The following is a 27,192-nucleotide window of genomic DNA, read 5'->3' on the forward strand; positions in this document are numbered from 1 at the left end:
CAGTGAATTTGGATTCCAGTGACATAACCGTAACCACCCTGTGGGTGTGGGAGGGGCTGTTGTGTAAGAGGTAGATCTGCTTGCTGCACAGCTGGGAATTCAGTCTTAGCCAAGGGTAGAGAGAGCATGGTATGGATGGAAACTGGAAGCCAGGTCTCTGATGGACCCTGGTTGGGGTAGGGGGATGGGAACAGAGAAGCTGTTATGGTCCATTTTCTTCATGTGAGTCTTTCATTTTTTACTCTACAGCATTTTTACTGTGTTAGTTTAAAAACAGATTAACATGGAAAAGACTGAAGATACTGCCTACACTTGTGTGCAAGCAGGAGGGTCTTCTGTGGCTTAGCACAGGAGCAGAGAGAGAGTCTGACTGTAGTGGGCCTTTTCAGGATCACAGGAATTGATGGGTGCTTTCACTTTTCATGGAGTGGCCTGGAGTCTTAAGGTGGGCTTCTACGACACCATGTTTTCAGTCCCCAGGTGCCAGTAAGTGGGCCAGGTGGTCTGGTAGCCTCCTGAGGCAGAGGAGACAAGGGTGTGCAAAGCTGCCCTGGACTTAGCACTCACCAACTGGCTTTTTCACTACTTGACACACGATTTTGTTTTTCCGAATGCAGCCAGCCCTCAGAGATACCAGTGGATTCTCAGGGATGGAGAGACAGTTCTCTATCTTCCCTGCCCACTGCTTTGGGCTCCAGTGAGAACATTCCATGTTTCCTGTGTTTCCTTGTCTGAGTAACTGGGCAGAGCAACTATGAGGAGCTTGTTTCTCCTGCTTGGCTCCCTCCACCCAGCCTCCCATTTAGCTTCTAGAGGATGTAGAGGTCTCTGACCCTGGGTGGTTCCCACCTTGATCTTGCTCTGAGGCCCTAGCCAGGTGCCCTCCAGCTGCCTCATGTGTGGGCGAATGTGGTGTTCTAGGTGACTGAGGCTTGCTTTCAGCAACACTGCCTGCGGCTGGCCTGGCTGGTGTTGCCCAACCTAAAAAGGCAAATGAACTCATCTTCTATCTCCTTCCATGCACCTCTATCACCAGAATGCCTCTGCTGTGGAGAGAGCAGAGAGGAGTGGGCCAGGCCTGGCTCTGTTGTCCTGATAGAGTGCACTTGGTCAAGATTGAGGCTGGAAACTGAGGAAGGGGGGATGTAGACCATGACAGGGTGTCTTAGTTTCGAGTTCTGTTGCTGGGATAAACACCAGGATCAAAATCAACTTGAGGAGTAAAGGGTTTATTTGTCTTATAGGTCACAGTCCATCACCAGGAGAAGCCAAGGCAGGAACTCAAGGCAGGTATTGAAGCAGAGACCAAGGCAGGGACTCTGCTTACTGGATTGCTCAATTTGCTTTCTTATACAGCTCAGGACCCCATGCCCCGGGGGGATAACACCACCCCACAGAGGGCTGAACCCTTCTATAAGAATCATCAATCAAGAAAATGCCCCCTCCCCCACAAACTTGCCTAGAGGTCAGTTTGATGGAGGTATTTCCTCAATTAAGTTTCCCTCTTTTTAGATAACTTTCACTGCATTAAGTTGACAAAAACTAACCAGCACAAGGGGGTGGCAGAACTATAGCCCCTCCTCATTCCCACTATACTTCAGACTTACTTTGAGTTGAGCAAGCATTGTGGACACTGCTTAGCATGCAGGGGAGCCCAGGGGAACTGGTTGTGACATATTTCTCAGAATGCAGGCTGTCTCAGTGACCCCACATAGGGCTGGGCCATATTCAGGAGGCAAGGGGTTAGTGCAGAGGCTGTGAGCCCCCATAGGCTGCCAAACCACCAAGAACTACTTCTACTCACCAGGGAACATTTTTTCTTCATTTCTCAAAGCCAAGAGCAGCTTGTTGGGACCTGCCACCGGAAATCATCACCTGCCAATCTGTACTGGGTGGGGGCCTTGTATTCTGGGTGGATCCTTCCCATTGTCCTAGAAGTAGACTGTCCTTTGTTTGGATACGGGGAGAGCTGAAGCCTTCCACCATCTGTCCAGGGGAAACCAGCAGGGGGGAATAAGGATGACAGCCAGAGAGAGTGAGTAGCTTCTCAGAGGGTGGGCACACATGTTCCCAAAGAACATGGAGAGTCCAGCATCCTTTAAAAGGTTGTGTACAACATCAACCAGGGCCTAAGCAAGTCTAGAGTCCTTGACCTTTTCTTCTTCCAGCTCTTGGATGCAGGCCTATTGTGAAAGACTTGTGAGAGGGGCTGGATCTGAGTCTGGGACTGTGGGGGGCACTTGGTGTCTGCAGGGCCAGGTGCTCAGGGTCCTACATCATTATCAACTGTGAATGTCAAAAGGACTACCCTATCTTCCCAGTCCTGCCTAGGCTTTTCTGCCTCTGAAACACTGCCTCCAGCCCCTGGCTAGGAAATTTGGGTCTTCTTGGCTTCTCCCTGGGTTTTGTTTAACTGAATTTGCTGCCCCCAACTCTTTCTAGAACATGCTTTCCACTCTTTGTCCTTCCTACCATTTTTTAGTCCATTTATACTAAAGAGCATCTCCTGGAACACCACAAAGGCTTACTATCTGTTGCTGGCTGTCTGAGTACAACTGTGAACAGGTGTCCATACATCTTACACCCTGTGGTAGGACCATAGTTATGCATTATCTAGTTGAGAAAGCTGTGTAGCATGTTCGGCCAAGGAAAGTAAGTGCAGGGTGATCTCACCTGATTAGAGGCCAGTGTAACCAGTCAGCTACATGCAAAACACCAGGCTGGATAGCCCCTGCCAGAATGTACAGAACTCTCCACAAAGATGCTCTGCCTCTGCAGAGGAGACAAGGAACCTGGTGGTTCAGTGCAAAGCTGCCCTGAACTTAGCACTTACCAACATGGCCTTTAGGACAACCTGAATTTATCCTATTTTCATATTATTTCTGATGCCTTCAAGAACTAACTGAGCAAGCAGTGGTGGCCCATGCCTTTAATCCCAGCATTCAGGAGTCAGAGGCTCTCTGGGAGTTGGAGGCCAGCCTGGTCTACAGAGTAAGTTCCAGGATAGCCAGGGCTACACAGAAAAATCCCTGTTTGAAAAATAAATAAATAAATAAAATGAAAAGAACTGACTGGCTAGGCAAGCTTAATTGAAGCACTGAGGAGGAAGAAGCCAACCAGATCACTGCAAGTTTTTGTCTAGCCTGGTATACATAATATGTTCTAGGCCAGCCCAGACTATGTAGGAAACCTGCCTCAAAACAAACAAACAAAGAACAACAAAAACAATCCCCAGACAGTAACTTATCTGCAGGAGAGTGAGGAGAAACTGTGGTATGGGGGAGAGGTGAAGCTTCCTCTAGCTTCTCACATAGAGGATGAGACCAGGGCTGCAACAGGGAGGCAGGTTCTATTTTGAACATGAATGAGCTGAACTTTCATTTAAACTTCTGGAGCAAATAGAACCCAAGATGGTCTGTGAATTTCAGATACACGTTGAATCAGTTTTCAGTGCACATCCCAATACTGAATACATTACCCATCCTATATTTTGTTATTTCTTAGTTGTATCTTTTGAGACGGGGTTTCACTCTACAGACCAGTCTGGCTTGGGATTTACTATGTATCCCAGGCTGTCCTCAAATTTGTGACCAATCCACCTACCCACAACCTGCCTCATGCTAAGCCACCATGCCAGGCCCATATTTTATTGTTGTTGTTTTGGTTTGTTTTTTTGAGACAGGGAGGGTTCACTGCATCCTGGAACTTGCTCTGTAGACCAGGCTCATTTAGCCCAGGCTAAGAGTGCCTGGTCTTTTGCCTCCACCTCCTAAGTTCTGAGGTTTCAGACATGTACCCCAATGCTTGGCTAAGAATCTTTTTCTTGGTCTTCAGCCTTAGGGGGCACCTGAATTTTATCCAGCAGCTCTTTTGGCTTCTAGCATTTCTTGGCCATAGAATTTTATTTTTTAACTTTATTTTTAGATGTTTTAAAAGTATTTTAAACTCCTGAATTTGGAGTTCTCCTCAAATAAGCTTCTCCCTGAATTTGTGCCCACAGACAATGTATCTGTTTGTGGGGAGGCCCTTACATGCCTTTCAGGGGTAGCTGGCCTCTGTTCTGCATTTTAGCCTCTAGTAAGAACAACAGCCAGTCACTCACTGGATTTTCTTTCTTCTTTAAAATTTATTTATTTATTTATTTATTTATTTATTTATTTATTATTTTTGTGTCTCACACAAAATAATTAAATGTAAAAAAAAAAATGAAAGGGACTCCTACACTTCATCTGCTTCCTCTAACAGGGTGAACTCAAATTAGGACCCAAAGTACATCACAGCCATTTGCACTGGGTAACACAAGAAGGGGATTCAGGTCTGGGGACCCACGCAAGAAGAAGCCAGTATGTTCAATGCCCTCCAACTCTGAGGAGCATGAATTCAGCTTGTCCTGGGGCTGAGGAATGGCATCCCTGTATCTGCATCCGGCTTTGCTTAACCTTGAGGGTGGCGGTGCCTGCCAGAGCCTGAGGACCAGGCTCAGCTGGTTCAGGTGCCAAAACACCTCCCTCTGCTTCCCAGAGAGATGATGCTCTGTTCCCCATGGGGTTGCTCAGCCCTCAGACTCTCTTCAGTGTTGCAGGTGGCTCCACTACTTGCATTCTGTAAACCATCTGGGACCCAGAGAAAGGAGCAGCTTCCTTCCTGCATCCCTGCTTCCTAGCCTTGGAGGAAAATCCCAGTCCTTACCGAAGGCTGACACCAACCAACCTCACCAGTTAATCCAGATTAATAGGAGGAGGCTGGTGATCCCTCAGGCCAGGAGACACACCCTGGGACAGTGGCTAACCAAGGAAAGCAGCCCGTGTGCCAGATGTTTGTCTTCACATTAGCCACCCAACCTTACCTGATCCTGCCACACCCTCTGTGGTCAGCACTAGGCAGACACCAAGCATGTGGGAGCCACACCACACTGAACTGAGCACTGTGGGGATGCACATACTGGATACCTGCCCCAGGCTCCTGGCTTTGCCTGAGACAGGCCATTTCATGACCTGGGACACGTGTCTCTGGGCTCACTGAAGATCTATAAGTCCCTGCAAAATGGGAAGGGCTACTACACAATATCCCTTAGCTGGTTCACCAGTGGTTGCTATGACAATTTGAAGCAGGCAATTTGCCATTTTGTGGGAACCTCCTGCCAGCTCCTAATGCACCTAGTTTTGCCATGTACTTAGAGGTACTCAGAGGCCTGGGGGGGCCCCCAAATCAAGCAGCAAGATAGGGAAGACTTTGTTCTTTGACACCTCTAGCAGGCTTTGACTTTCCTAGCCCTCCCTCTGTCACAAATCTGAGTAGGGTTAGGACAGTTGCCCTTCCCTCACACCTCTCAACCTCTCCAGATCTAACCAATCCTCGGGTTCTATCTTGATTTCTTCCAAATCCAGCACCTGACCCTGATCCCCTCATCTTGAAGGATGCTCTATAAGGTGAGTGTCTTTGGGTTCCTGTAACTGGCCCTCCTCTTTTTTTCTCTTTACAGTGGCCCTCAGGCTCTCCAGGTTCTAAGCTTTGTAGACAGTGAAGACCTCTTCCAGGGACCTGGTTGTCTGAGACCTCAGCCTGTCTATCCTTCTGTTCCTAGGTACCACTTACTTTTCTCCTCTTCTGCTGCCTCTGCCTCCAAGTCACTATCAGCTTCTCCAGGAAGCCTTTGGGCCCACATGCAGATGTTCACACACTGGCCTGAAATACATGGCTGAAGGGAAGGGCTTGTTTCTCTCTCGAACTTTCCAGGTAGAACTATGCAATGATCTAGAGAATTGGGGGTGTTGGGGAAAAGGAGGGAGAGGAAAGAAGTGTGCAGCTAAGAGCAGGACCTGGACAGTAAAGACTGGGTTAAGGTCTAGGCATTCAGTCCACATGGGTTGGTCTCACTCATTGGGGGGGGGGTTGTAGGTGTTTCCCTTCCAGAACCCATCCTTCCAAGCCAAAAGTCTATCTGGAATCTAAGTCTCACCCTGGTCTTTGTGCCCTGAGAGTGGAGGTTGGGCAAGGCAGAGTGGGTGCTGGCTCTCTTCCCTCTGTGTCCAGCCAGGGAGCCGGACCTGGACTGTGGTACATACTCTAGGGATCAGTGAAACAAGACCCAGTGAAGATATAGCCTGAAGATTTCTGAGATGTCCTTGAGATTTCTGGCCCCATAGCACACACACATTCTCCCAGACAGACAAGTGTCACTTCCACAGGCTGTACCTGTTAGACTTTAGGGAAGGAAAAGAAGGAGGTTTTATAGAGAAAATCCAAGTAGAAAGTCCTTCAGGCAAGAGCTTTATTGATGACACCAGCTGTGTAATAAGGGGCCTGAGGAGTGTTCCAGCCCCTCATGACACAACCAAGTGTCTTGTAAAGGTTTCTGAAGTAAAAAGAGGTCTTGCTTCCAGAAGAAACATGCAGAGTTAATGTGTGACCTGTGCTACATGATCAAGGCAGAGCAGGGGGCCATACATGACTTAGGCTACATTGCAGGGGTCAGTCTTTATCTAGGGAAGGGTGTGGAGCTTGGTTAATGTCTGAGTTGTGCAGTGCGGTAGAACTCAAGATGCCTCTTTTCCCCAGACACAGGGTGTCCTAGTTACCTGAAGAGCCTGGGTTTACTTACAGTGCTGAGAGGAACTAAGTCTCAGACTGGTGAAAAAGGAAGAGACCATATCAGGTCTCTACCCCTGATGCAGGGCAGGACCTCTTTCCACCCAGGAGGAGGAAGACAGATCTTCAACTTGAGCGTTCAGCCTGCATGGTGATCAGAATCAAAAGAAAGTCACAGGGCTGGAGAGATGGCTCAGAGGTTAAGAGCACCACTGCTCTTCCAGAGGACCTGAGTTCAATTCCCAGCAACCACATGGTGGCTCACAACCATCCTTTATGAGATCTGGTGCCCTCTTCTGATGTGCAGATATACATGGAAGCAGAATGTTGTATACATAATAAATAAATAAAATCTTAAAAAAAACAAAACAAAAGAAAGTCACAGTGGTTGGGGGAGCTGGCTGAGTGGGTAAAGTGCCTGATGAGCAGGTCTGAGGGCCTAAGTTTGAACCCCCAGAACCTACGTAAAGCCAGGTGTGGAAGAACAATCCTGGTATTCTTGTGGTGATATGAGACATGGAGACAGGAGAATCCCTGGAATTCCGAAGGCCAGCTAGCCTGGGGTATATGGAGAAGGTGTTACACAGCAAGAGGAAACCCTATTTCAAACAAGGTAAAGGTGGGGACCAAACCCAAGGTTGTCCTCTTACCTCCACACACGTGCCATGGCACATACATGCCTGCACTCACACAGAAATGCACGCACACACATATTTCACAAATGCCAAAATAGGTTTTTTGTTTGTTTGTTTGTTTGTTTTAAGAAAACAGGGTTATATGGTGTCAGGCTGTCAAGCTACAACCAAATGATTAAGTAGCCAAAAAGAGTTGTGAAGGATAGGGTCTCAGGTACTTATGCCTGATGCCAAGAACAGTTCACAACTGCAAGGACCATCTTACTTCAATGTCACTACAATCCCCACAGAAAATAGTCTGGAAGGACATACACCTGGCTGCAGATTGCCCACCTCCTTGCTGACCCTGTGGCTGAGGAGGGTCATCTCATGGAGGTCACTTATGCCCCTGCTTCATTCAGTTTGAAAACTTCCCAGCCACAACCTCCTTGAACACACCGCCATATGCAATGTGTTCTCCCATTGCAAGGTTCTGACAGCTCCAAATAAGTTTCCTGTAATCCTTCTCCCTGCCCAGTGCAAATCCTGACAGTGGGAAGCTTTGGGGCCACAAGTGTTCATAAAGCTTGAGGGACTGTGATGACTCCAGGCAACCCAGCTAGTTGAAGACATCCTTCCATCTCCAGTTTCAACTGAACCATTTTAGTAGTTTGTGTTGGTGGAAGTGGCTTGCCTAGGCTTCCAGAACAGGCACCCCTATTACCTTTCCTAGAAAGCTAGTTGAGCCTAGCTTGGAGTCTGTTCTCAGGCAGGTTTTGCTGAGGTGGACAGAATAATGGCCCCTCCAAAGATGTCAGCATCTTTTCCATTTTCAGAGAGGCCAGGTGCTAGGCTGGACTAAGGCAAGAATGGACAGTGTATATAGTAGGTGCTTCACAATTGCTTCTGCCTGTCTGCCTGGTGTTTTAGCTGGAACCTACAGGTCCCTTATGGAACTTCTGCCTAGGTCTGATCTTCTCAGAAGGTGTGGCTGGGTGCCATTTCCCCATGAGCTCTGCCTTGCCAGTCCTGGGGATGCTGAGTAAAAGACCTGCCTCTGCCCTGGGGACAGCTTGGCAGTGGCCTGAAGGTTCCTAGGAGCTGAGACACGTGCAGGGGTGGGAAAGGCAGGGCTTGTAAAGACAAGGAAGGTGACCTGAGGCAGGTCTGTCTCCTGTCCTTAGGGAAGAATTAATAAGTAGACCATTGTGTGAGAATGATAATAATTAGATCATTATGAAGGGCCCGATCTGCCCTCTCCACTCCCTGCCCCAGGGTTGGGCCCTGGACCCACCTAACAATCTGCCTCTACTGTAGGTGTCTGGTCTCCATGGAAACTGGGAGTCATTTCGCAAACAGAAGATTAGGGCTCGTGGGAATGGGGAGGTGAGGAAATCTCAAGGGGCAGAGTTTTCTTTTACAGCGCTATGGATTGAAGGTGTCAGGCTAAGGTCTCTAAGCCAAACTCTACTGACTCAGTACAGAGTGCAGAGCACAGAGGCTGGCTTCCTGGCCCTCTGCCTGTGAGCAGGGTGGCACCACACTTGATTTATTTGGCTCCAGAGATCAGGCCCAGGGCTTCATGCATTCTGGGTGGGCACTCTACCCTGAGTCTCCCCAACCTCAGCACCTCACTTTCTGTAACAGAGGGGGTATGCGACAGAGATGTGGGCTCCTCTTGTCACCTGGTGACTTTTTTGAGTTTTCCCAGGGAAAACCAACATCTCCTCTTCCTAAACATACAAATCATTAACTTCCTGGAGGGCTGTGATGTGGCTCAGCTGGTAGAATGCGTGTCTAATATGCACTAAGCCCTGGGTTCAATCAACAGCACTGCATTATTTGGATGTGACAGAGAAGGCCTGTAATTCTGGCACCTAAAGGAGGAGTTCAAGGTCATCCTTGGCTACAGAGTGAGCCCAAGGCTAGCCTGTGCTACCTGAGACCCTACAAACAAACAATCCTGGCATTCTAGGTGAATATCCAGCAAACAGCCTGTAGGTTTCTTGCTCTGACGATAGAGTGTCCCCAGGTAAGTGAGTGGTGGCTCCAGCTGAACCAACTCTGGGATCTTGGCCCAGCCTGGCACAAATTCCAAATTGATGCACAAGAAAATCCTTTAGAAAGCACTAAGCTGTCCCAGTGGTGGAAGTTTCCCACCAGCAGGGCAGAACCCTGGCAGACACATCCCACAGCCCAGTACAGTGAGGGACAGGCAATAACCCCTAAAGAGAAAAGATGTCTGGTTCTCAAGCATCCTAAAAGTTATTACACATCCTGTATAGGCTGGTGACCATTTCTACTTGTGTAAAGGCAAGATTTCTTCAAGTATGTGCATCAAACCCACAACCCAGAAGCTCAGGTAAGTTGTCATCTAGATGGTGCTAGAATGGCACTTGGTTTGAATTAGTGCCTGTCTGGATGACTGGCGCCTTGTTGGTCTGAAAAGTTTTAAAGGCTGAGCAAATAAAAGGTCTTCTGGAGACTTGAAGTCCTCATAGGAGCACACCTTGTGCTTCTTTTGGGGTCAAAAAGCAAACTTTAAAAACTCTCATGGGACTGGATTGGAAACTGCAGTCTGTTCAGAGGTTTCTGATGGCTTAGAACCAGCTTCTTGGTTGTTGGCAAGGCAAGTTTGATTTCACTGGCCAAGAAGCACATCTCAGTTGTGCCTTCAGTGGCTTCAGTATGGCTACTTCAGGGTCAAGGACCTGCTTCTGACTTAGAACTTTGCCAAGATGGATTGCTGGACTGAGGTTAGAAGGAAGAGCCATTCAGAGATCCATAGAAAGATGGCATCTCTATTTTGTAGTGCCCTTGCTACTTTGAAGAGCTCTTAAGGGCTTACTGTCCTGTGTTCTACTGTCTAGTAAGTTTCCTGGTGCAAAACACCTCAAGCTAATCCAGCTATCTGGAAGCAGTTTTCCCTCCTTCCTCCTCTCTTTCCTCTTTCCTTTATTCTCCCTCCATCCTCCCTACCCTGCCACCCCTCAGGAGACACATGATTTCAGAAGTCTCACTTCTGAGACTGTGACAGGGTTATTCTGTTGCCTAGGGAACTTAGTCTGTCAATACTACCCTAATAGACTAAATCAGGGAGTCAAGTTCCCCCAAATGGGAAAAATATCCTTTCAAGTTCTGTTCAGTCTAACACGAATTAATAAAAGACCCAGGGACAGATATTGGGGTTCAAACTTCAAGCTGAAAATCAGAAAAGCAAAACACATGGCCACTAGTTCTCATCTCTAGCTCAGGCTGATCCACCCACAAGCTCTTCCCCAAGTCTCAAACTGCTGCCTCTTCTCAGTGTGGCTGGAGAATGAATTCTTCTACTGACTACTGAAGATCCTGCTTCTATCTTTTATACCCCTCTAGTGCTGGGATTAAAGGCATTTGATCTGTTACTCTTTGAGACTGATTCAATCTCATGTATCCCTGGGTGGCCTTGAACTCAGAGAGATCTATCTCTTAATCCTGAGTCCTAGAATTAAAGATGTGTACCTCTGCCTCCTAGCTTCTGGCTGCTGGGATTAAAGGTGTGTGTCACCACTGCCTGATCTCTATGGCTTGAGGCTGATTTTGCTTTTCTGAATCCTCAGGCAAGCTTTAATAAGTCATAAATAATAGATCACTACAGTTCAGAGTAAGGGGCCATATTATGCTGCCTACCTGTTCCCCTGTGTGAAGTAGCTAGACAGTGGTGGAAACTTAATCAGTGTTTCCAGGACTCAAAATGTGAGCTTGCTCATGGCTTCTTTTGCAAAATAAAGAACATGGAGTGGGTCACGCTTTGTGGTACACACCTTTAATTCCCAGAACTAGTGAGGCAGGGACAAGTGGATCTCTGTGAGCTCGAAGCCTACATAGTGAGATCTAAGATAGCCAGAGCTATGTAGAAAGACTCTGTCTCAAAAAACACAAAAACAATAAGAATATATGGTAGGCCATTTTTAAAAGATAGGATCTCATAGTGCCCAGGCTGGCCTTGAACTTACTATGCAGCAGAGGATGACCTTGAACTCCTGATCTTCCTGTCCCCACATCTCTAGTGCTAGAATTAGAGACTTGCACCACTACACCTGGGTTTTGTGGTGCTGGGGAGCAAATCCAAGGTATCTTGCATGCTAAGCAAGCACTCTACCAACTGACCATGGACTTCTTTTTATCAACACTGACGCTTCTCAATTGCTCTGCTATAGGGGCCATGGATCACATTTTCCCAGGATCTGAAAGCCCTTGTTTGGTTAGTTCCTCTTCAGAGTACACTGCTACCATGGTTCCTCTGCACCTACCCTCAGAAAATGTGTGGCACCCAGAGTGTCCAGGGTCCACCATTCAATTTTCAGATTTCCCAGGGTCCATGATTGAGTTTGCAAAGCTTCCCTGGCTACTTCTGCTTCAGGAGGCAATGGGAGTCATAATAGACTCCATTGTCACTGGGCTAGTACCTGGAAAGAATGACATCAGACTCTGGCTGCAAAGTTAGAGCTATTTTTAGCAGCTGATTGGCTGGCAGGAGGCTGGCAGCCTGGGTATAAGGTGAGACAGAGGTGGGGCCCTGAGATTCCAGTCTGGCAGAGCAAGAGAGGCCAGCCCTGTACAGTGGCCTCCTTTCTTCCCAGCTTGGGTTCCATGTATGGTTCCATGGGGGGTGGGTGTCATCCACAGAGTAGGGGCTTGACAGTAACTGGATGAACTATTATGAATACCCTACCCTCTCTGACTGTAAGGGCAAATGCTGACAAGGATGTTTTTGTACTGCCTGGTTTGGACCCTTGCCCCATGTCAGGTGGAAGTAGCATCACAGTGACTGACTGAGAGGGGCCTTGTGCAAGTTCAAGGGGAAATGGGCATCATGCTCAACCCACCGGGACACATTGACCAGCACCAGCCTCTGTGAAGTTAACAGAGCCCATCAGGGCTTTGGGCTTCTAGTTGCCCTCAGGCTCCCAGGGTCCCCGGGCTTCAGATAGGCTGGAGTCACTTTTCTGGGATCATAAAGTACTGTAGTCAATGTGTGCAAAGGGAGAAGAGATAACTCCCTCCTCAGAGAAACCCCTGGCAGAATCAAATAAGCTACTCCTGGGCCATCGGAGAGACCATTGGCTAAACAACCTCAAGATCAGATAGTATAGAGGGGTTCAAGATGGTCCTTCTGGCTAGCTGTGGAAGATTGTCCCCTGAAAAGCTTTAAAGAAAGAATTATATTGAGTAAGTGAACTGTAGGACTTCTCAGTCCTGATTAAGGTCCCAGATTAAGCTTAATCCTCAAGGACTCTGTGAACAGGGCTATGGGACCCAGCATTTCCCAGGCACATTGGGCTGCAAACTTTATTTTAAAAGTCAGGCTCCTAGAGTTGGGATGTGGCTCAGCTGTAGAGTATTTGCCTAGCATTTCCTAGGCTGCATTCCCATCACCACAACAGGAACGACAAGGTAATATAATAGGTTTAAGAGATGAAGTGTCTGAGCTAGAAAGTGGAACACTGTGAACCCACCACATAGCTTCATAATGCACACACAGGATGTACAGGGAACCCCAAACTGCCCTCTCCCTTGGCTGCCCAAAGCCTCCTTCCCAAAATGCCTTTCAATTTCTACACTTTTGCCTTTTCTAGAATGTTGATCCCTGGAAGTCACGCCTTTCTCCCCAGGAGTTCCTGTGTTGGCTTCCCTCAATAATGGACTGTAACCTGTAAGCCAGATAACCCTTATCCTCTTTCAAGATAGCTTTGGTCAGAATATTTTATCATAACAATAGAAAGCAAACTAAAACTAGGAGTTTGACAGAATTTTAATTATTGAGGAACAATTATCAGAAAGTACTTAAGAAATTAAGTGACAATAACAATTAAAAATCAATAGTTAACTCCAGGAAAAACAAAATGTTGCACAAAGAAGAAGAAAAAAAGCCATAGAGTCCTAAGTGTCTTAGTTGAGACATTTGTGGGTCATAATGACACTAACAGTAAACATGAATTTGGTCATGGGCTGTGATAATAGTGAAGATAGTGAATAGGGTATTATGTAGTGAGGGTGTGTGGAGATTTATGGTGTTCATGAGGGGCAAACTATAAAGCAATAAATAGTAATATTATTACTAAAAGCAATGTGGAAGAAAAAAAAAAAAACAAGAAGCAGCTGGAGAGTCAATAGCAGGTGACCCCAGGAAAGGAAGCCAGAGGTGGGAAGGGAGAGGGGTGCCCATGTATAGTGTCACAGCCTTGAAGTACTATTGGGCTTTCTAAACAATGCTGTAAAAAATCACACTCACACATGGAAAAACAATCTGGTCAAAGAGTGGATCCCAAATACCACCCTAGGCTCAAGAGGTAACATGCTTGCCAACCAGTCTAACCACCTAAATTCAATCCTTGGAGCCCATGTGATAGACAGAGAGAACTGATGCTTGCAAAGTGTCCTCTGACTTCCGCATGAGCTCTGTGGCATTTGTGGACCTACACGTGTACAGATACAAAAAATAAACAAATGTAAGGAAGTTTTTAAACAATAGCAAATCGCCACCTTGGTGACCATCTAATCCTCACACAACATCCTGCCCCGAGGAACCCTTCTCAATGAATGAGATGGGGTGTGCTCAGGTGGTGTGGTGGCAGGTGGAACCCTGCTCTTCAGTCAAGCCTGAGGCCTCATTGTTGTATCTTCTTTCCTTGGCACCAAACTTCTGGAAAATTTCTTAACACTTCCACTTTCCCTGACAACCCCCCCCCCTTCTGTAGTTTTTCTACCTACATTTTCTGGAAGTTTTCCAATAAAGCTTTTTCTTATGCTTGGCCCTTCTCACACACAGCAGTTTCTGAGAATCCCCCCTGCTCCAGCTTTGCCATCCTTTCAATGCTGGACCACAGTGGTCAGGGGAAACCTGCCCAGGCAGCCACACCCACTGCTTGGGAAGAAAAGGACCCTCCTTGTCTTCAACAAGACCTTTCATCCCATTCTGTGGCTCCACCCTTTTCTGAGTCTTTAGAGGAAGGCAGAGCACCAACCAGTTTTGTATGTAGCCTGGCCATTGGTGCAACAAGTTTGAACCCCAGCCTTCCTGGGGCATGCTGCAAAGCCACAGAACTTCTCTTGTCTGCTACCTGCAGCCTCCATCTCCACTGCTGATTCCTGAGGCTCTTATCTCTTCCCTGCAGCAAGAGCCTGGCTATTCTCCCTGCCTTCTTCCCCTGATGTGGGCAGATGAATACTATTGATCTTCCCTCACCTGCACCCACTGTGCCTTGGGAGCCACTTTCAAAATGACTTTCCCAGGCTCAGCCCTTGCCTGGAGCTGTGGCTTTGCCACTGGAAAGCCACAGATGAAAGGCTGTCCCTAGAACTCAGTGCAGTGATCAATGACCACCTGTGTTGTCCTTCAAGGCCTGTGTGGCTCCTTTGAGGTGGTACTATACCAGATCCATTCTGATGATGAGGGAGGCCCTGGCAGAGGCTGTGGATATAGTCCAAATCCAGTGCCCCAGCTTGTGAAAACAATTCTACACCTCACTACCAAGCTGCTGCTTCTAGTTCACAACGGCATCTGTCTCTTCTCTATGTTATTTTTCCCATGTGCCAGGCATGAAAATCCCCTGTGAGGGTGGAGGGGGAGAAAGGAGGCTCACCAATCACTCCCATGGCCCCCAAGCAGGGCAGCCATTATCAGGAGGAGCCTGAAATGCACAGAGCAGCATCCTCTCTGCATGTGGAATAGGTAAAGATCATCTAATTGAAAAAAAAAAATCAGGGTAATTTTGCTCACTAGAGCAAGGCAGTCAGGCCCCTTACTTGTCTTTGAAGGTAAGGGAAAAGCTTTGTCATGGACAGAAGGCACCAGGTCTATCTTGGTGAGGGTTGCCATCCTGGGGAAGGAGGCAGGATCCTTAGAAGTAGCTGTCCCATGTGATTGATTAGAGGAACATACCTGGCCTTCTCTGGTTGACACTAAATAAGACAGAAGCAGGGGCAAGAATAAGTGGAGATGTTTGTCTCCACAGGGATCAGTGATGGGAAATCTTTTCCTGTCACAGGAGAGGATTAAAAGTATGTACCACCAATCCCAGCCAACCTCCAGAGTGACTACCTGGATTGTGAGATTACAGGTGGCTACCACCCATGGTTTATTAGGGGCTTCAGATCAAACCCAGAGCATCAAGTATGATGATGGGCAAGCACTCTCCTTTCACAGAAAGGATTATGGGCGAGGCACTTCCTGAGAATGGTGTGCATGGTTTTAATGCCAGCACCTTCAGACAGAGGCAGGGAAATCTCCTTGAGTGTGAGATTTGTCTGGTCTACATAGTGAATTCCAGGCCAGCCAGGGCTACACAGAGAAACCATGTCTCTAAAATCAAACAAAAAAAAAAAAAAAGGAAGGAAAAAAAGAAAAAGTTGTTCAAAGTTGTCTTTGATTGCATAGTGGAGTTTGAGGCCAGCTTGGGCTATGTGATTCTCTGTCACAAAATAAAGCAATCTAAGCTTCCTGTGTTAGATTTGTGACCCAAGCTGTAACCTTCTCCATGCAGCTCAATACTGTGCTCTCACCTAGGTTTCCTAGTAGTCCTTTGAGATGTTAGTGCCAGATGCACACACGCATGCACACACACACAAAGAAAAGAAGAGAAAAGAAGAAAAGAAAGAAAAGGCAGTAGAAAGGGAGTGGTAATCAGGAGTGTTGGAGTGAGCTGAGCTCACCATGACCCAAAGGTTCTCCTACATTCAAAATACCTTGGTGTGTTAGCAGAGGCCATGAGACAAGAGACCAGTCCCACTGTAACACCAGAGTATTTCAAACAGCAAAAGAGAGAGGAGATCTGGAGCACCAGAGTTTAACAGGCAGCCTCAGGGCAGGGCATGTGTGGAGGGGCTGTGGGTGCCCTCCCCATGTATGGTGGCAGCTTCCAGGTCTGAAGGTAGCAAGATCAAATACAAATGTGTGCAAGGCTGACAGAGGAGTTCTTCTCCCACTGCCTAAAGGTCACCTCAGCCAAGATGCCTTGCTCACTTGAGTCAAGAGTGAGCCCCTTCTGTCCTTACCTGAGCAGCAACTGTCACCCAAGGTTAAAGGAGGACACTGAGATGTACAAAGTTAAAGGTATGTGGTACAGCCAGGGTAGGTCCTGGTTAGTTTTCGTCAACTTGACACAAACTAATGTTACCTGGGAGGAGAGAACCTCAGTTGATTCAATAGACCTCTAGACATATCCGTGAGATATTTTCTTGATTGATGATTGATGTGGAAGGGCCGAAGAACACATGAGCATTGCCACCCATAGTAGGTGGTCGTGGGCTGTATAAGAAAGCAGGCTGAGCAAGCATGGAAAGTTAGCCAGTGAGTTATGTTCCTCTGTGGTTCTGTTTCGGTTCCTGTCTTGGCTTCTCTCAATGAAGTACTATAAACTGTAAGCAGAAATAAACCCTTCCCTCCCTATTTTAGCTGCTTTTCTGTTGCTTTGATAGAACACTGAGCAGCCTCCACTCTCAAGGTAAAGACTGAGCAGGCAGAACCAGCAGTCTCAGGCTCAATACCAATAAACCTTCTTGTGTTTTCGAGGCTCCTGGATCCCCATTGCCTCCATCACATCTTCTTCTTATATCTTTAGCCGGGGCACATAAGTTTTTTCTAGAACATCTTCCACTGATGTGTTCTTGGGGCCATCAGTCCATGTTTCAGGGACAATGCCATCTGCTCTAGGAAATTCAGGTTTGGGGATAATTCTCCCAGATCTTGTAGAGACTCGAACCCGCTCTCCTGCCTCAGTAAATCTCCACTGGACCTCAGTGGGTTTCCTGTCCACAGGGTCCACTAGCTTGACCTGATGATGAAGTAATGGGGCTTCACTAGGGATCATGGTCCCTCGGTGATCCTTGGTTCTACCAATATAGTGGAAATGCGTGTTCAACCCCTCCAAGACAACCCAGTTCTGCTGCCGAATGACTTGGACCACTTTGCCTTGCTTCCCAGCATCCTTGCCTTGTAAGATCTCCACCATGTCTCCACAGAATAGGTGCCAGTCTTCATCAGAGATGGGCTCTATCACCACTGGGCGCCACCTGCTCCATGGAGGATTCTTCCTCTTGTCTGATAGGGAGCCTGGACGGCTCATCCCATAGCGGTAGTGGGGAGGGAGAGTAGCTTTGGATGCCAAGGCCAGCAGGGCTGAAAGTCACATAGTTAGATGTGAGAAATCTCACCAGTGAAAGACTCAGAAACTTTCTTCATCAGCATTCCCAACCTTTCTTTTTGAGAGCTCACATCTTAAACCACAAACAGGAAGCAGAGAGAGTGCCCTGAAATGGTGCAAAGCTTGCCCCCAGTGACACACTTCCTCAAGCAAGGTCACAGCTCCTAAGCCTCCTGCCTCAAAACACCAACAACTGAGTGTTGGGAGCCATATAGCTTGGCATGAACCTTTAGGCCAAACTTGGCAGGCCACACGGTTATAGAACTGTCTTTTGATTATAAATGGCTTCTAGAAGTACCCAGAAGGAACAACATGACCCAGACGTCAATCCTTTGTTCCAAACACAGGCCCACTCACCTAGGAAAACGTCCCCAGTCCCACCACTCACCTGGGTAACCCTCCCTCTCCCCACCACCCATGAACTTTTTACCCTGCCAACATCCTCTTTCTATAGTTTTCTAACATCCTGCTTAAACTAACACCTGGCTCTTGGCTTCTTCTCCCCTTCTCCTTTACCCCATACTACTGACCATATAAGCTAGCCTGGAAAAAATAAAATTTGCCACTTGATCAGAATCCTGTCTTGTGGTCATTCTCTCGAGTTTCTTGTCCCCATTTCCCCTTCCTGTCCTGTGGGTCAGGACAACTACAACTGAGGACCAAGTATTTAAATGTCCAAGATTTATGGGGGCTTCTTTTTCATACTACCCTACTCCCCAAGTTGCTTTTGGTCATGGATGTTGTTTACCACAGCAACAGAAACCAAATCAGGGCACCAAGCATCCTCACTTCAGAGTACCTGTGCTTCACCAACACCTGCACTCATAGATCCTAGCAGGTATGTCTGGCCTGTGCCCTGTGGGCTATATGTGGCCTCATGTGGCTCAGGATAGAGCTACAAATATGGCTCAACACAAAACCAAAAACTTAAACTATGAGGTTCCCTTCCCTCCAATTGTTTTGATAAATTGATTGTACAATTCTTCAATTTGAACTTTTATGTTTTTGCAATGTGAAAAGGCTGAACATACCTGTTTGGTTTTGGACACTTCCTCGTGTGGTGCTTGGATAACCAATGCCTACACACAGTAAAAGGCTTCTCGGGGGCTCCAGCCAAGCAGTAAAGACATTTTGTGACACAGGATTCCTGGCCAAGCTCCATGAGATGAATATTGAAGATCTAAAGGCTGTCAGAGATGCTGGGAGAGGGCACTAGATGAGGGGTAAAGGATTCTGGTAGGTCAGGTAGACTATTTTAGGCAGAGGTATAGTGGCACCAGGAGGTCCATGAACAGCAAGTCCAGAAAAATCAGCCTTGAAGCCCAGGCTGGTCCATCAGATCTGGTGACTTGGCAGCTCCACTCATCTCACTGAGCCCTGGGAACTCAATGGTGTTGTGACAACCACTACAGGTCTCCCATCCCTCTTCAATATGACCTTTGAGGGACACACACTTGGAATCTTGAGTGCAGATGTTCCCTGATCTATGATGACTCAAAGGGGGAATTCTCTCATCTCACACGATTAAAAGCAAGGCATAGGCAGTAGAAACTGAACTTAGCATTTTGCCTTTTCAGTTTTCCTGGGCCAGCCATAGGTGGTATAAGGTTTTCTCAAGACATGCGGCAGTGGTAGCAACTGTAGCCCCAGTCAGCCGCAGTACATGTAGGGAAATGTGCAGTGCTGTGTGGCTAAGCCACAGTGTTAGGTGTGTCAGGTGAGTGACATACTTTTTACTTAAGCTATGTTCAACCTACCATAGATTTTCTGAAACATGACACCATCCTGGGTAGAGAGGCATCTGTCTAGTGATTATCACTGTTGTTAGATTATGTGTCACGTGTGTATTATCCCAAGTAAGTTTCCTGTGGGTCCCCAGAGTGCTCACAGCGTGTTTCAGACCCCTCATTCTCTCTGGTCCTTGCCCAGGGAGTTGTTATCCTCTCTCTGAGTCCCAGCCATAGGACCTGCACTCTCTGGCTGGCCTGACCTGCCTCCCCACATTCCTTCTCATCCCCATTCTGGAAACAGTATCTTTCATGGCTGGTGCCCTGACAGGCAGGTGCAGGCTGTCTCATCATAAAGATGCATTACAATTCTAGTCCAAAAGGTTTAAACTGCAGGCCTGTGAAACTGTCTCTGAGGATCAGAGAAGAGTTGATCAGACACTGGTGCTCAGAGGTGCCCTGGGCAGAGAGAGGTACCGTGATATGCAAAGTGGCTGCAAAGAGGGAGCTTGGGATGTGTGGCCTGGCAGATGGCTCCTATGAAACAGCCTCTTTTATTTTTATTTATTTTTATTTTTTTACTGCCTCTCATGGGGAGAGTAGACATCGGCCTGGTGCAACACAATATCCCCAAGGACAGAGATCTTAAAGCAGCATGCCCTGGTGTCAGCTTGGACAGTGCCCCAGCCTAGATGCTTCCTGACACTATCTGCTGTGGACCTGGGTCAGCTCATCTAGTCACAAGCCTAAATGCCACTTCTCCCTTGAGCTTTCCCTTATCAGGATGGCAGACACATCCTATGCTTCCCATGCTTCCTCTCTCCTCCCTTCCCTCCACACCCCTTTCTATCTCACAAGTTTAGAAAGGATGTAAAAGCCTGTAGCATTGGCTGGGAGGAGAGCTGAGCTAGAAGTCACTAACCAGAGAGGGATTTTCATCTTTTGAATTTTGTGTCTGCATTTGGTCCCCCAGGTCATGTGGTTCAAACAGTTCCCTGAGTCCTCTGTTAAATGACCACAAAGTCCTTTATTTGCCACCTATGAAAGAAACCAAGATTATTGTTTTGCACTCCTCAGCCTAATCCTGTCTGCCTCCTGTGCTATTTTTGTTTTTTGAGAAACTCTGGTCTTTCTGAATGTTAGATCCATCTTCTCAAAGCCAGGCTTGGTCTCAGAGCACCAACCCAAGGTACCTGCTTGCTGCCAGTGCCTGGCCCTCCACAGGGCACTGTTGGGCTCTGGGGCCTGGTCCAGGTTTGAAGGTGGTGTCCACATGCAGAACATGGCCATGGGCCTATTTATATACTTATTGGTGTTGCTGGGGATTGGACCTAGAGCCTCATGTGTACAAGGTAATCACTCTACTGCTGAGATACTTCTCCAGCTTTATTTAGCCTTCGGATTCTAAGCAAGATGAGACTGGACAGTCCATTCTAGGAGTCAGGAAGATGATTCACTTGTGTCTGTATTAGATGGGGGAATTGAATGGCATGCCCTCCTCCACTCTTCCAGTTAGTGGGTGTTAAAGGTTCTGATGAGTACCTTGGTTCATCCCAACCACTAAGAAAAACCACTATTGACTCTGGGTGGCTGCAGGGACAGCAGGAGTCTCTCTGGCCACAGAACAGGAGAACCATGGGAAACTTAGTAACCACCAGAAACTGGGTGAAGCTTCTGTAGCTCTGGAGGTACTGGCAGGTTCCATGTCTGGGCAGGGCTTCTGATCCAAAGATGGTGCCTTCTGTTATCCCATAGTAGAGGGACAAATCTCACCTCTCATGAGGCCCATTCATAAGGGCTCCCCCTTGAGACCTAATCATCCCTCTACTCCCTGCCCCTGAAAAGGCCCCACCTCTAACACCAGCCTCTTAGATGTTAGGGTTTAAGACATACATTGGGCATAGAGGCCCAGACATTCTACTGCAGCAATAGGCATTAAAGTTGTTGGAACTTACTGTGCTTCCCTGACTTACTTCCCATGTATTGTGTGAGGTTCTAGGCCCTAGTTCTAGGGAATCAGATCCAGGAAGATAACTCTCTGCCCTTAAGGATGCCTCATCCCATGCTCACCTGGCCCAAAGGAGGCACACAGCAAACTGCAAACAGAAAGTCTAATGAACAGACCTGCCCCACTGGGCAGAGAAAATTTAGTACTGCCCCAAGAGCTGGTATGTGGCTTGGTCCTTAAGATGATGTTTGAAAGCTCGTAATTCTATCTTCTATCAATGGCATCAAACATGCTTTCCCTCCCCTTCGGGGACACAGTCATGGGAGCTGGCTGAGACAGGCTTTTGCTTCCAGGGAAAGTAGTTCCATGCTGGTGAAAACAATTCCAAGCCATTGCCTCACCACCCACCTGCCAGCTTCTAATTACTGGTGGGCAGACAAGGAGAAACTGGTTAATGCCAGCCAAGTCCTAGGCTCTGATGCACCTTTCATGGTCTGATGGTGTGGCATAGGGAAGGTGGCCCCTGTGAGGGTCCCTGTCATGAGTGAGGAGAGACAAGAGCCCAGCTCTGCCCCCATTGCTGTCTCCTCTTCCAGGAAAATGACCAGACTGTGGAAGACAAGTGTGTGTTCCAGAGTCCCAGTGCAGAGGGAGGAAGGCTAGGAACAGACTGGATTGTAGGACAGTCTTAGAGAGGTGTTGGGGCCATGTTAGTAGCAGAGGAAAGCAAGAGTCATAAGGAAGCAAGGAGGAAACTATCCTGAAGGAGCAGGGCTTTTTTTGGGGGGGGGCCTTAAAGGGAGCACATACCTGGAACTCAGGGGTAGGTTTCAATTTTTATAAAGCCTTGGGAGACCTAAGAGGATTGAGTAACAAGGAGTTCTAGCTCTGGGAAATCAAAGGTCCCCAGCAGGGTGCCAGGTAAGGGGGACAAAGTAGAGACAATCAGGGCATATAATCATATAGGGTGCAAGAAAAGTCTGAAGAAACAGGTAGGCACCATTGGACATGGAGCCATTGCGCAGCCTTCTTACCGATTCAGACTTGACCCCTGATGTCTCCTAAAGAATGATTCCCTGGGACAGCCTCACATTGGGACAGTCCAAATTTTCAATTTCCTCAATTCTGAGGAATTTATACCAGGACTCTGGCTCCACCCACTGTGGCTGGCTCCTCCTCCATATCACCTCCCCTCTTCTATGGCCCCACCCCTTGCAGAGGGAGACTAAGCTAGAATGACCTTGCCTGGACACTCATCCACCCTCTTTGTTGATGAGTGAGTGTCCTTCCCGAAGGCACATTTTCTTTATTTATTCTATTATTATTATTATTATTATTATTATTATTATTATTACAATGTGAATGTGTATGCGTGTGTTCTTGCACGTTCCTGTGTGCACAGTAAGTATGCACACTGAGACCAGAGGATACCTTGAGGTAGTTCCCCAGGAACTGTTCAACTGTCTTGACACAGGTATCTCACTGACCTGGAACTTCCAAGTAGGCTAGGCTGGCTGGCCAACAAGCCCTAGGGATCTGCCTGTCTCCACCTCCCCAACCTGGAGACTGCAAACTTGCACCATCACACCCCCCATGTTTTACATGCATCCCAGAGATTGAACTCAGGTCCTCATGTTTATCCTGTAAGCGCTTGAGCTACTGAGCCAGTTCCACAGCCCCTTGAAGGCTCATTTTCGAAACCCAAGGGGTTCCTTTCCTATGAATGAAGTCTGCCTCCACCCAATGGAACACGTCCCTTTCCCTCAGCATTCAGATTCTAGCTGCCATTCACCACACACTGACTTTATACCACGCACTATGCTCAAGGCTCCAGAAATAGAGTTTGTGTCTTCCCAATCATCCCACTGAGTAGCTGGCATCACCCATATTTAAAGAAGAGGACACAGTGAAGGGGGCTTTGGAGGCTGGACCAGATTAACCCAGCCAGCACTGGCCCAAGCTTGTCACAACCTCTGCACACTTGCAGCTAGCCTGCCTCATGAGGCTGTAGGCTTCTTCCCAGCAACAGAGAGGGATCTCCTGTAGGGTTGTGAAGATCTGATGCTGAACCCACTTAGGTCTGGGATCCTGGATACAGACTATTAACTTAACCTCCAGCTTCCATTTTTGAATCAACAGCAGATCCTACTCTCTCATGCCTCATAGGAAGTGAGAACTGTGTACTCTGTGGTGATTTCCTGTGGGGTTCTGAGCACTGCTATGTACATGTGCACTTGTGCTTCTAGGCACCAGTATGAAGCCTGGGAGGTCACCTTAGGCTTCATTCCTCACCTTGGTTTCCGCTGCATGAAACCTAAAGCAAGAATATACAAGGTTCTTGTTTGGCCCTGCAATACATGTGTGCATGTATGTACATGTATGTTTGTATTGTGTATGTGTGATATATACATATGGGTATATTTGGGTGTCTATATGTTAACATGCATTTTTGTACATATATATATATATATATATATATATATGTACACATGAGTATGTATTTGTAGTATTTGTGTGCATAGGTGTACTACCATGTATATATGTATATTTATACATGTTTGTGCATATGCATGTTTGTGTGGATTTGTATTCCCCTATTGCATATACCTCTTGATTGTTCGATAGCTCCCAAAACAGTTCTTCCATCTATGTGCTAACCAGGCTCAACACTCTTAGCTTCTGAGATGAGATTGAGCATGTTTAGGGTAGTATGGCACAGACCCCAGCACAATTCTGATCTTTAAGGTGGAAATCAGGTGAGTGGACACTTAAAGATTTTTTTTAATTTTAATTTTATTTTATTAGTTCAAATTAGGAACAAGCTTGCTTCAGATGTCAATCCCTCTCCCTCTCCCCCTTCCTCCCCCCAACATCCCACCTGCCCCTACACTTAAAGATTTTAACTGCACATTTTCAGTTTTTCACGTAACACATTTCCAAATATCAGGTGCCTTTGGAAGGCAGTGCACAGTCTGAACAGGTGATGATGTGCGGACCTCCCCACCTTATCCCTGGCTACTAAGAGAAAGGAGAGTAAATTTGCCCAGAGAAGATAAAAGACAAAGCCCATAGAGCCCCAAGCAAAGGGTAGCCTCCTCACAACCTGGAAGCTCACCGTCAGCCTGAATGGAAGCCATGCTAGGTCTTAGGTATTGACTTAGCCATGTAAAGGATGTCTGGTTGGGTAGGCAGATCTAGATACTTCCAAGAGGGAAGACAGGATGTGGTATCTAAGAAAAGATGTAAGGTATGCCACAGAAATAGCCCAGCTGCTTCTGCTCTGGACAGCAGGGCCCTCTCTGGACCCTAGGCATAATGGGCTCAGGGATTAGGACACTTTTCTGACAATCTGCCTATTCATAGGCATTGGCAGCTCACATCACTTCCTGGGATGCCTGACAGTTGTGATAATCATTCTATAGATACAGGTTTTCTGCTGGTGGCCCATTGTCTATGGGTGTGTCTATGCTGGAAACAGCAGGCATGTGGGTCCCCAGCAGCTTCTGAGTCAGAGGTTGGACCCACTCTGTATGTAAGGAGGCAGACCACCAGCAGGGGAATCAGTATGACCAGCTTCCATGGCTCTGGAGCCCAGGGCCTGTCTGAAGCCTGAGTCCCTCAAGTTGTGATGAACTAAAATTTGAGCTGCCTAAACCAGGAATAAGGGCTATAGTGTGGATCTGCCAGGCCTGCTGTAAGAGCTCTGGGTCCAGTGAAGGAGCAGACATGAAAGAAGGTAGTTTCTAAACTCGATAAGAGCTGAGTTAGATTACACAGCCCAGTCTGAGTGATGGAAGCCAAGAGAAGTGACCATCAGGTCCTCTGAGGCTAGTGCTTGCCAAGGGAACCAAATGACAAGGGCCTTCCTGGTAGAGAAAATGGGATGCCAGGGCGTCAAGGTGGGACACCCTGATGACTGACAGTCCCAGCAGTGACAGGTGGAGACACAGTGGTGCATGATGGTGTGCTAGATGGAAGCCAGCAGACAGGGAGCCCAAGAGCCCAAGAGGGGACCTCATGTTCCAGGGAGTTCTTCCAATACTCAGGTGGGTTTTGAAGGGGGTGGATGGGACAGTCCCACACTTCAGATGGCAAGATATGTCCAGGGTTAGGAAGGGCCTTGAATCTCCAAAGAGTCAAAAGGATGCAAGTGTTTCTGGGGGAATGTTGGCCTTTCTACCCTGCCCTGTCCTTCATAGGGACTTCCAGTTGAGAACCCAGACTTCTAGGAAGTACTTGTCCAGCTCTTTACCGCTGTCTCTGGTTTGAGCCCATGATATAGAAAGGCACAGGAGCTGTATGCTGGCCTTTTGTGGAAGCAGAATATCCCCTGGATTCATCTTCCAAAGCTGCTTTCTCCTTCCCTTCCTGACCTTTCAAATGAGCTAGGAACTGGCTCTTCCAGTTCTGTGAGTCCAGACACCTGAGCTGGGCAAGGAGTCTAAATTTGACCTGACATCTGCTTGAGTTGAGCTACCTTTGGTCTCTGGGCTGTTTCAGCTGGAGAAGGAACTCTGTAACCATGATCCCTGTTCAGGCTCCCCAGTCAGTGCCGAGAGTCCCAAGTAGCCCAAGGAGCCTATGGAGGCCAAGGAACCACCAAGAGCTTCCAGAAACAATGGTTAAAGGGAGTGAACAAGATTCACAGAGATAGGTCATGTTTCTAGTTGGGATCTCGGGCTTGGGACACATAGAGAGATCCTACAGCAGGGTCCAGGCTAAGAATAGCCTAACTTAAGTGGGGGAAAGGAGGAGAAGAGCAGAGCACAGGGCAGTGGGAGAGGTTCACTCTGTTCTCTGCTGGACTTCCTTATTGTTTAAACAAAACTGATCTAGGCATTGTGTGGTTCATTCCTAGCAACCTAACATACAGAAGGCTGAGGTAGAAGGATTGTCTCAAGTTAAGAGACCAGCCTGGGTTACAGAATAAGAACTTGTTCCAAATCATTCTGTTTTACATATAAAGAAGCTGAGACAGAAATGGTCGATGGTCTTATGCCCAGCATCTGGCCACACAAGGCCATAGGACTCTGGACACAACCTGTCATCTTCCAGGTTGATACTTCTCAAAGAGGCTGTAATTCAGCTGAAGCTCAAGGGAGAGCTACTCCCAGACCCTTGGAATTTGGGTGGACTCAGCTGTCTGAGTGGTAAGGAACCCACATCAGGGTTCTGACCCAGGACCTTTGCTGGGCCCTTCTCTCCTATTTAAGCCACTGTATAGGATATATACAAGTGCTAAAGAGACGGGTGACCAGAAAAACACCAGGCATGTCTCCACCTTCTTTGAACCTGAAATGAGTCTCCAGAGGCCTGGAACTAAGCTACCTTTGGTCTCTGGGCTGTTTCAGCTGGAGAAGGAACTCTGTAACCATGATCCCTGTTCAGGCTCCCCAGTCAGTGCCGAGAGTCCCAAGTAGCCCAAGGAGCCTATGGAGGCCAAGGAACCACCAAGAGCTTCCAGAAACAATGGTTAAAGGGAGTGAACAAGATTCACAGAGATAGGTCATGTTTCTAGTTGGGATCTTGTAACCAACTGAGCAAGTCTGCAAACCTTCCTCAGATTTGAAGACCGGCAGGGCACTGACCCAGGGGCACATGGACGTGGTACCAAGCTCTACTATGGAGGCTGATGTGGGAGCATTGCTTGAGACCAGAGTTGGAGACCAGCCCACACATTACAGTGAGATCCTAACTTCAAAGGAAAAACTTGCTGTAGACTACCATGGGCATTTCTGAAGATTTTGTGCCTTGGGCTTTTGTTTTAGGAGATTAATGATGACAGTTTTGAAAAATTTATGTCTTGTGCCTTTGTTTCCGGCTTCTAGCTACTATGGATGCTTCGAAGGATGTGCTTGAACTCTAGTGGCTGAAAACTCCAGCATATGGAGGAGGATGGGGACGGTACGACCCTCCTGATGGCAAATGTGATGTCTACCGGTTGATAACACAGCATCTTTAGGCTGGTTCCACTTCCTCGTATCCTCCACAGCTTAGATGAAGTGACACAAGCCCCAAATCAAAATGCAGACCATCACCCGTGAGACAAAATGAAACAGAAACGAAGGTGGAGCCACTTAAGGAAAAGCACAATGCAAGAATTATCTAAGGATAAATAAATAAGCTTCCCA

The 27,192-nt window shown here is 47.5% G+C and overlaps 1 protein-coding gene across 1 annotated transcript; it reads right to left on the minus strand.

The window, feature by feature from the left end:
• Positions 1 to 16,710: 16,710 nt before the first annotated feature.
• LOC100761739 (39S ribosomal protein L24, mitochondrial-like) lies at positions 16,711 to 17,326 on the minus strand. Its single transcript, XM_035444104.1, has one exon. The coding sequence runs from the start codon at positions 17,306 to 17,308 to the stop codon at positions 16,793 to 16,795; it is 516 nt and encodes a 171-aa protein (XP_035299995.1). The 5' UTR covers positions 17,309 to 17,326; the 3' UTR covers positions 16,711 to 16,792.
• Positions 17,327 to 27,192: the final 9,866 nt, after the last annotated feature.

Source organism: Cricetulus griseus, chromosome 4 (genome assembly GCF_003668045.3).
Source record: "Cricetulus griseus strain 17A/GY chromosome 4, alternate assembly CriGri-PICRH-1.0, whole genome shotgun sequence".
In the NCBI taxonomy this organism is placed as follows: Eukaryota; Metazoa; Chordata; class Mammalia; order Rodentia; family Cricetidae; genus Cricetulus; species Cricetulus griseus.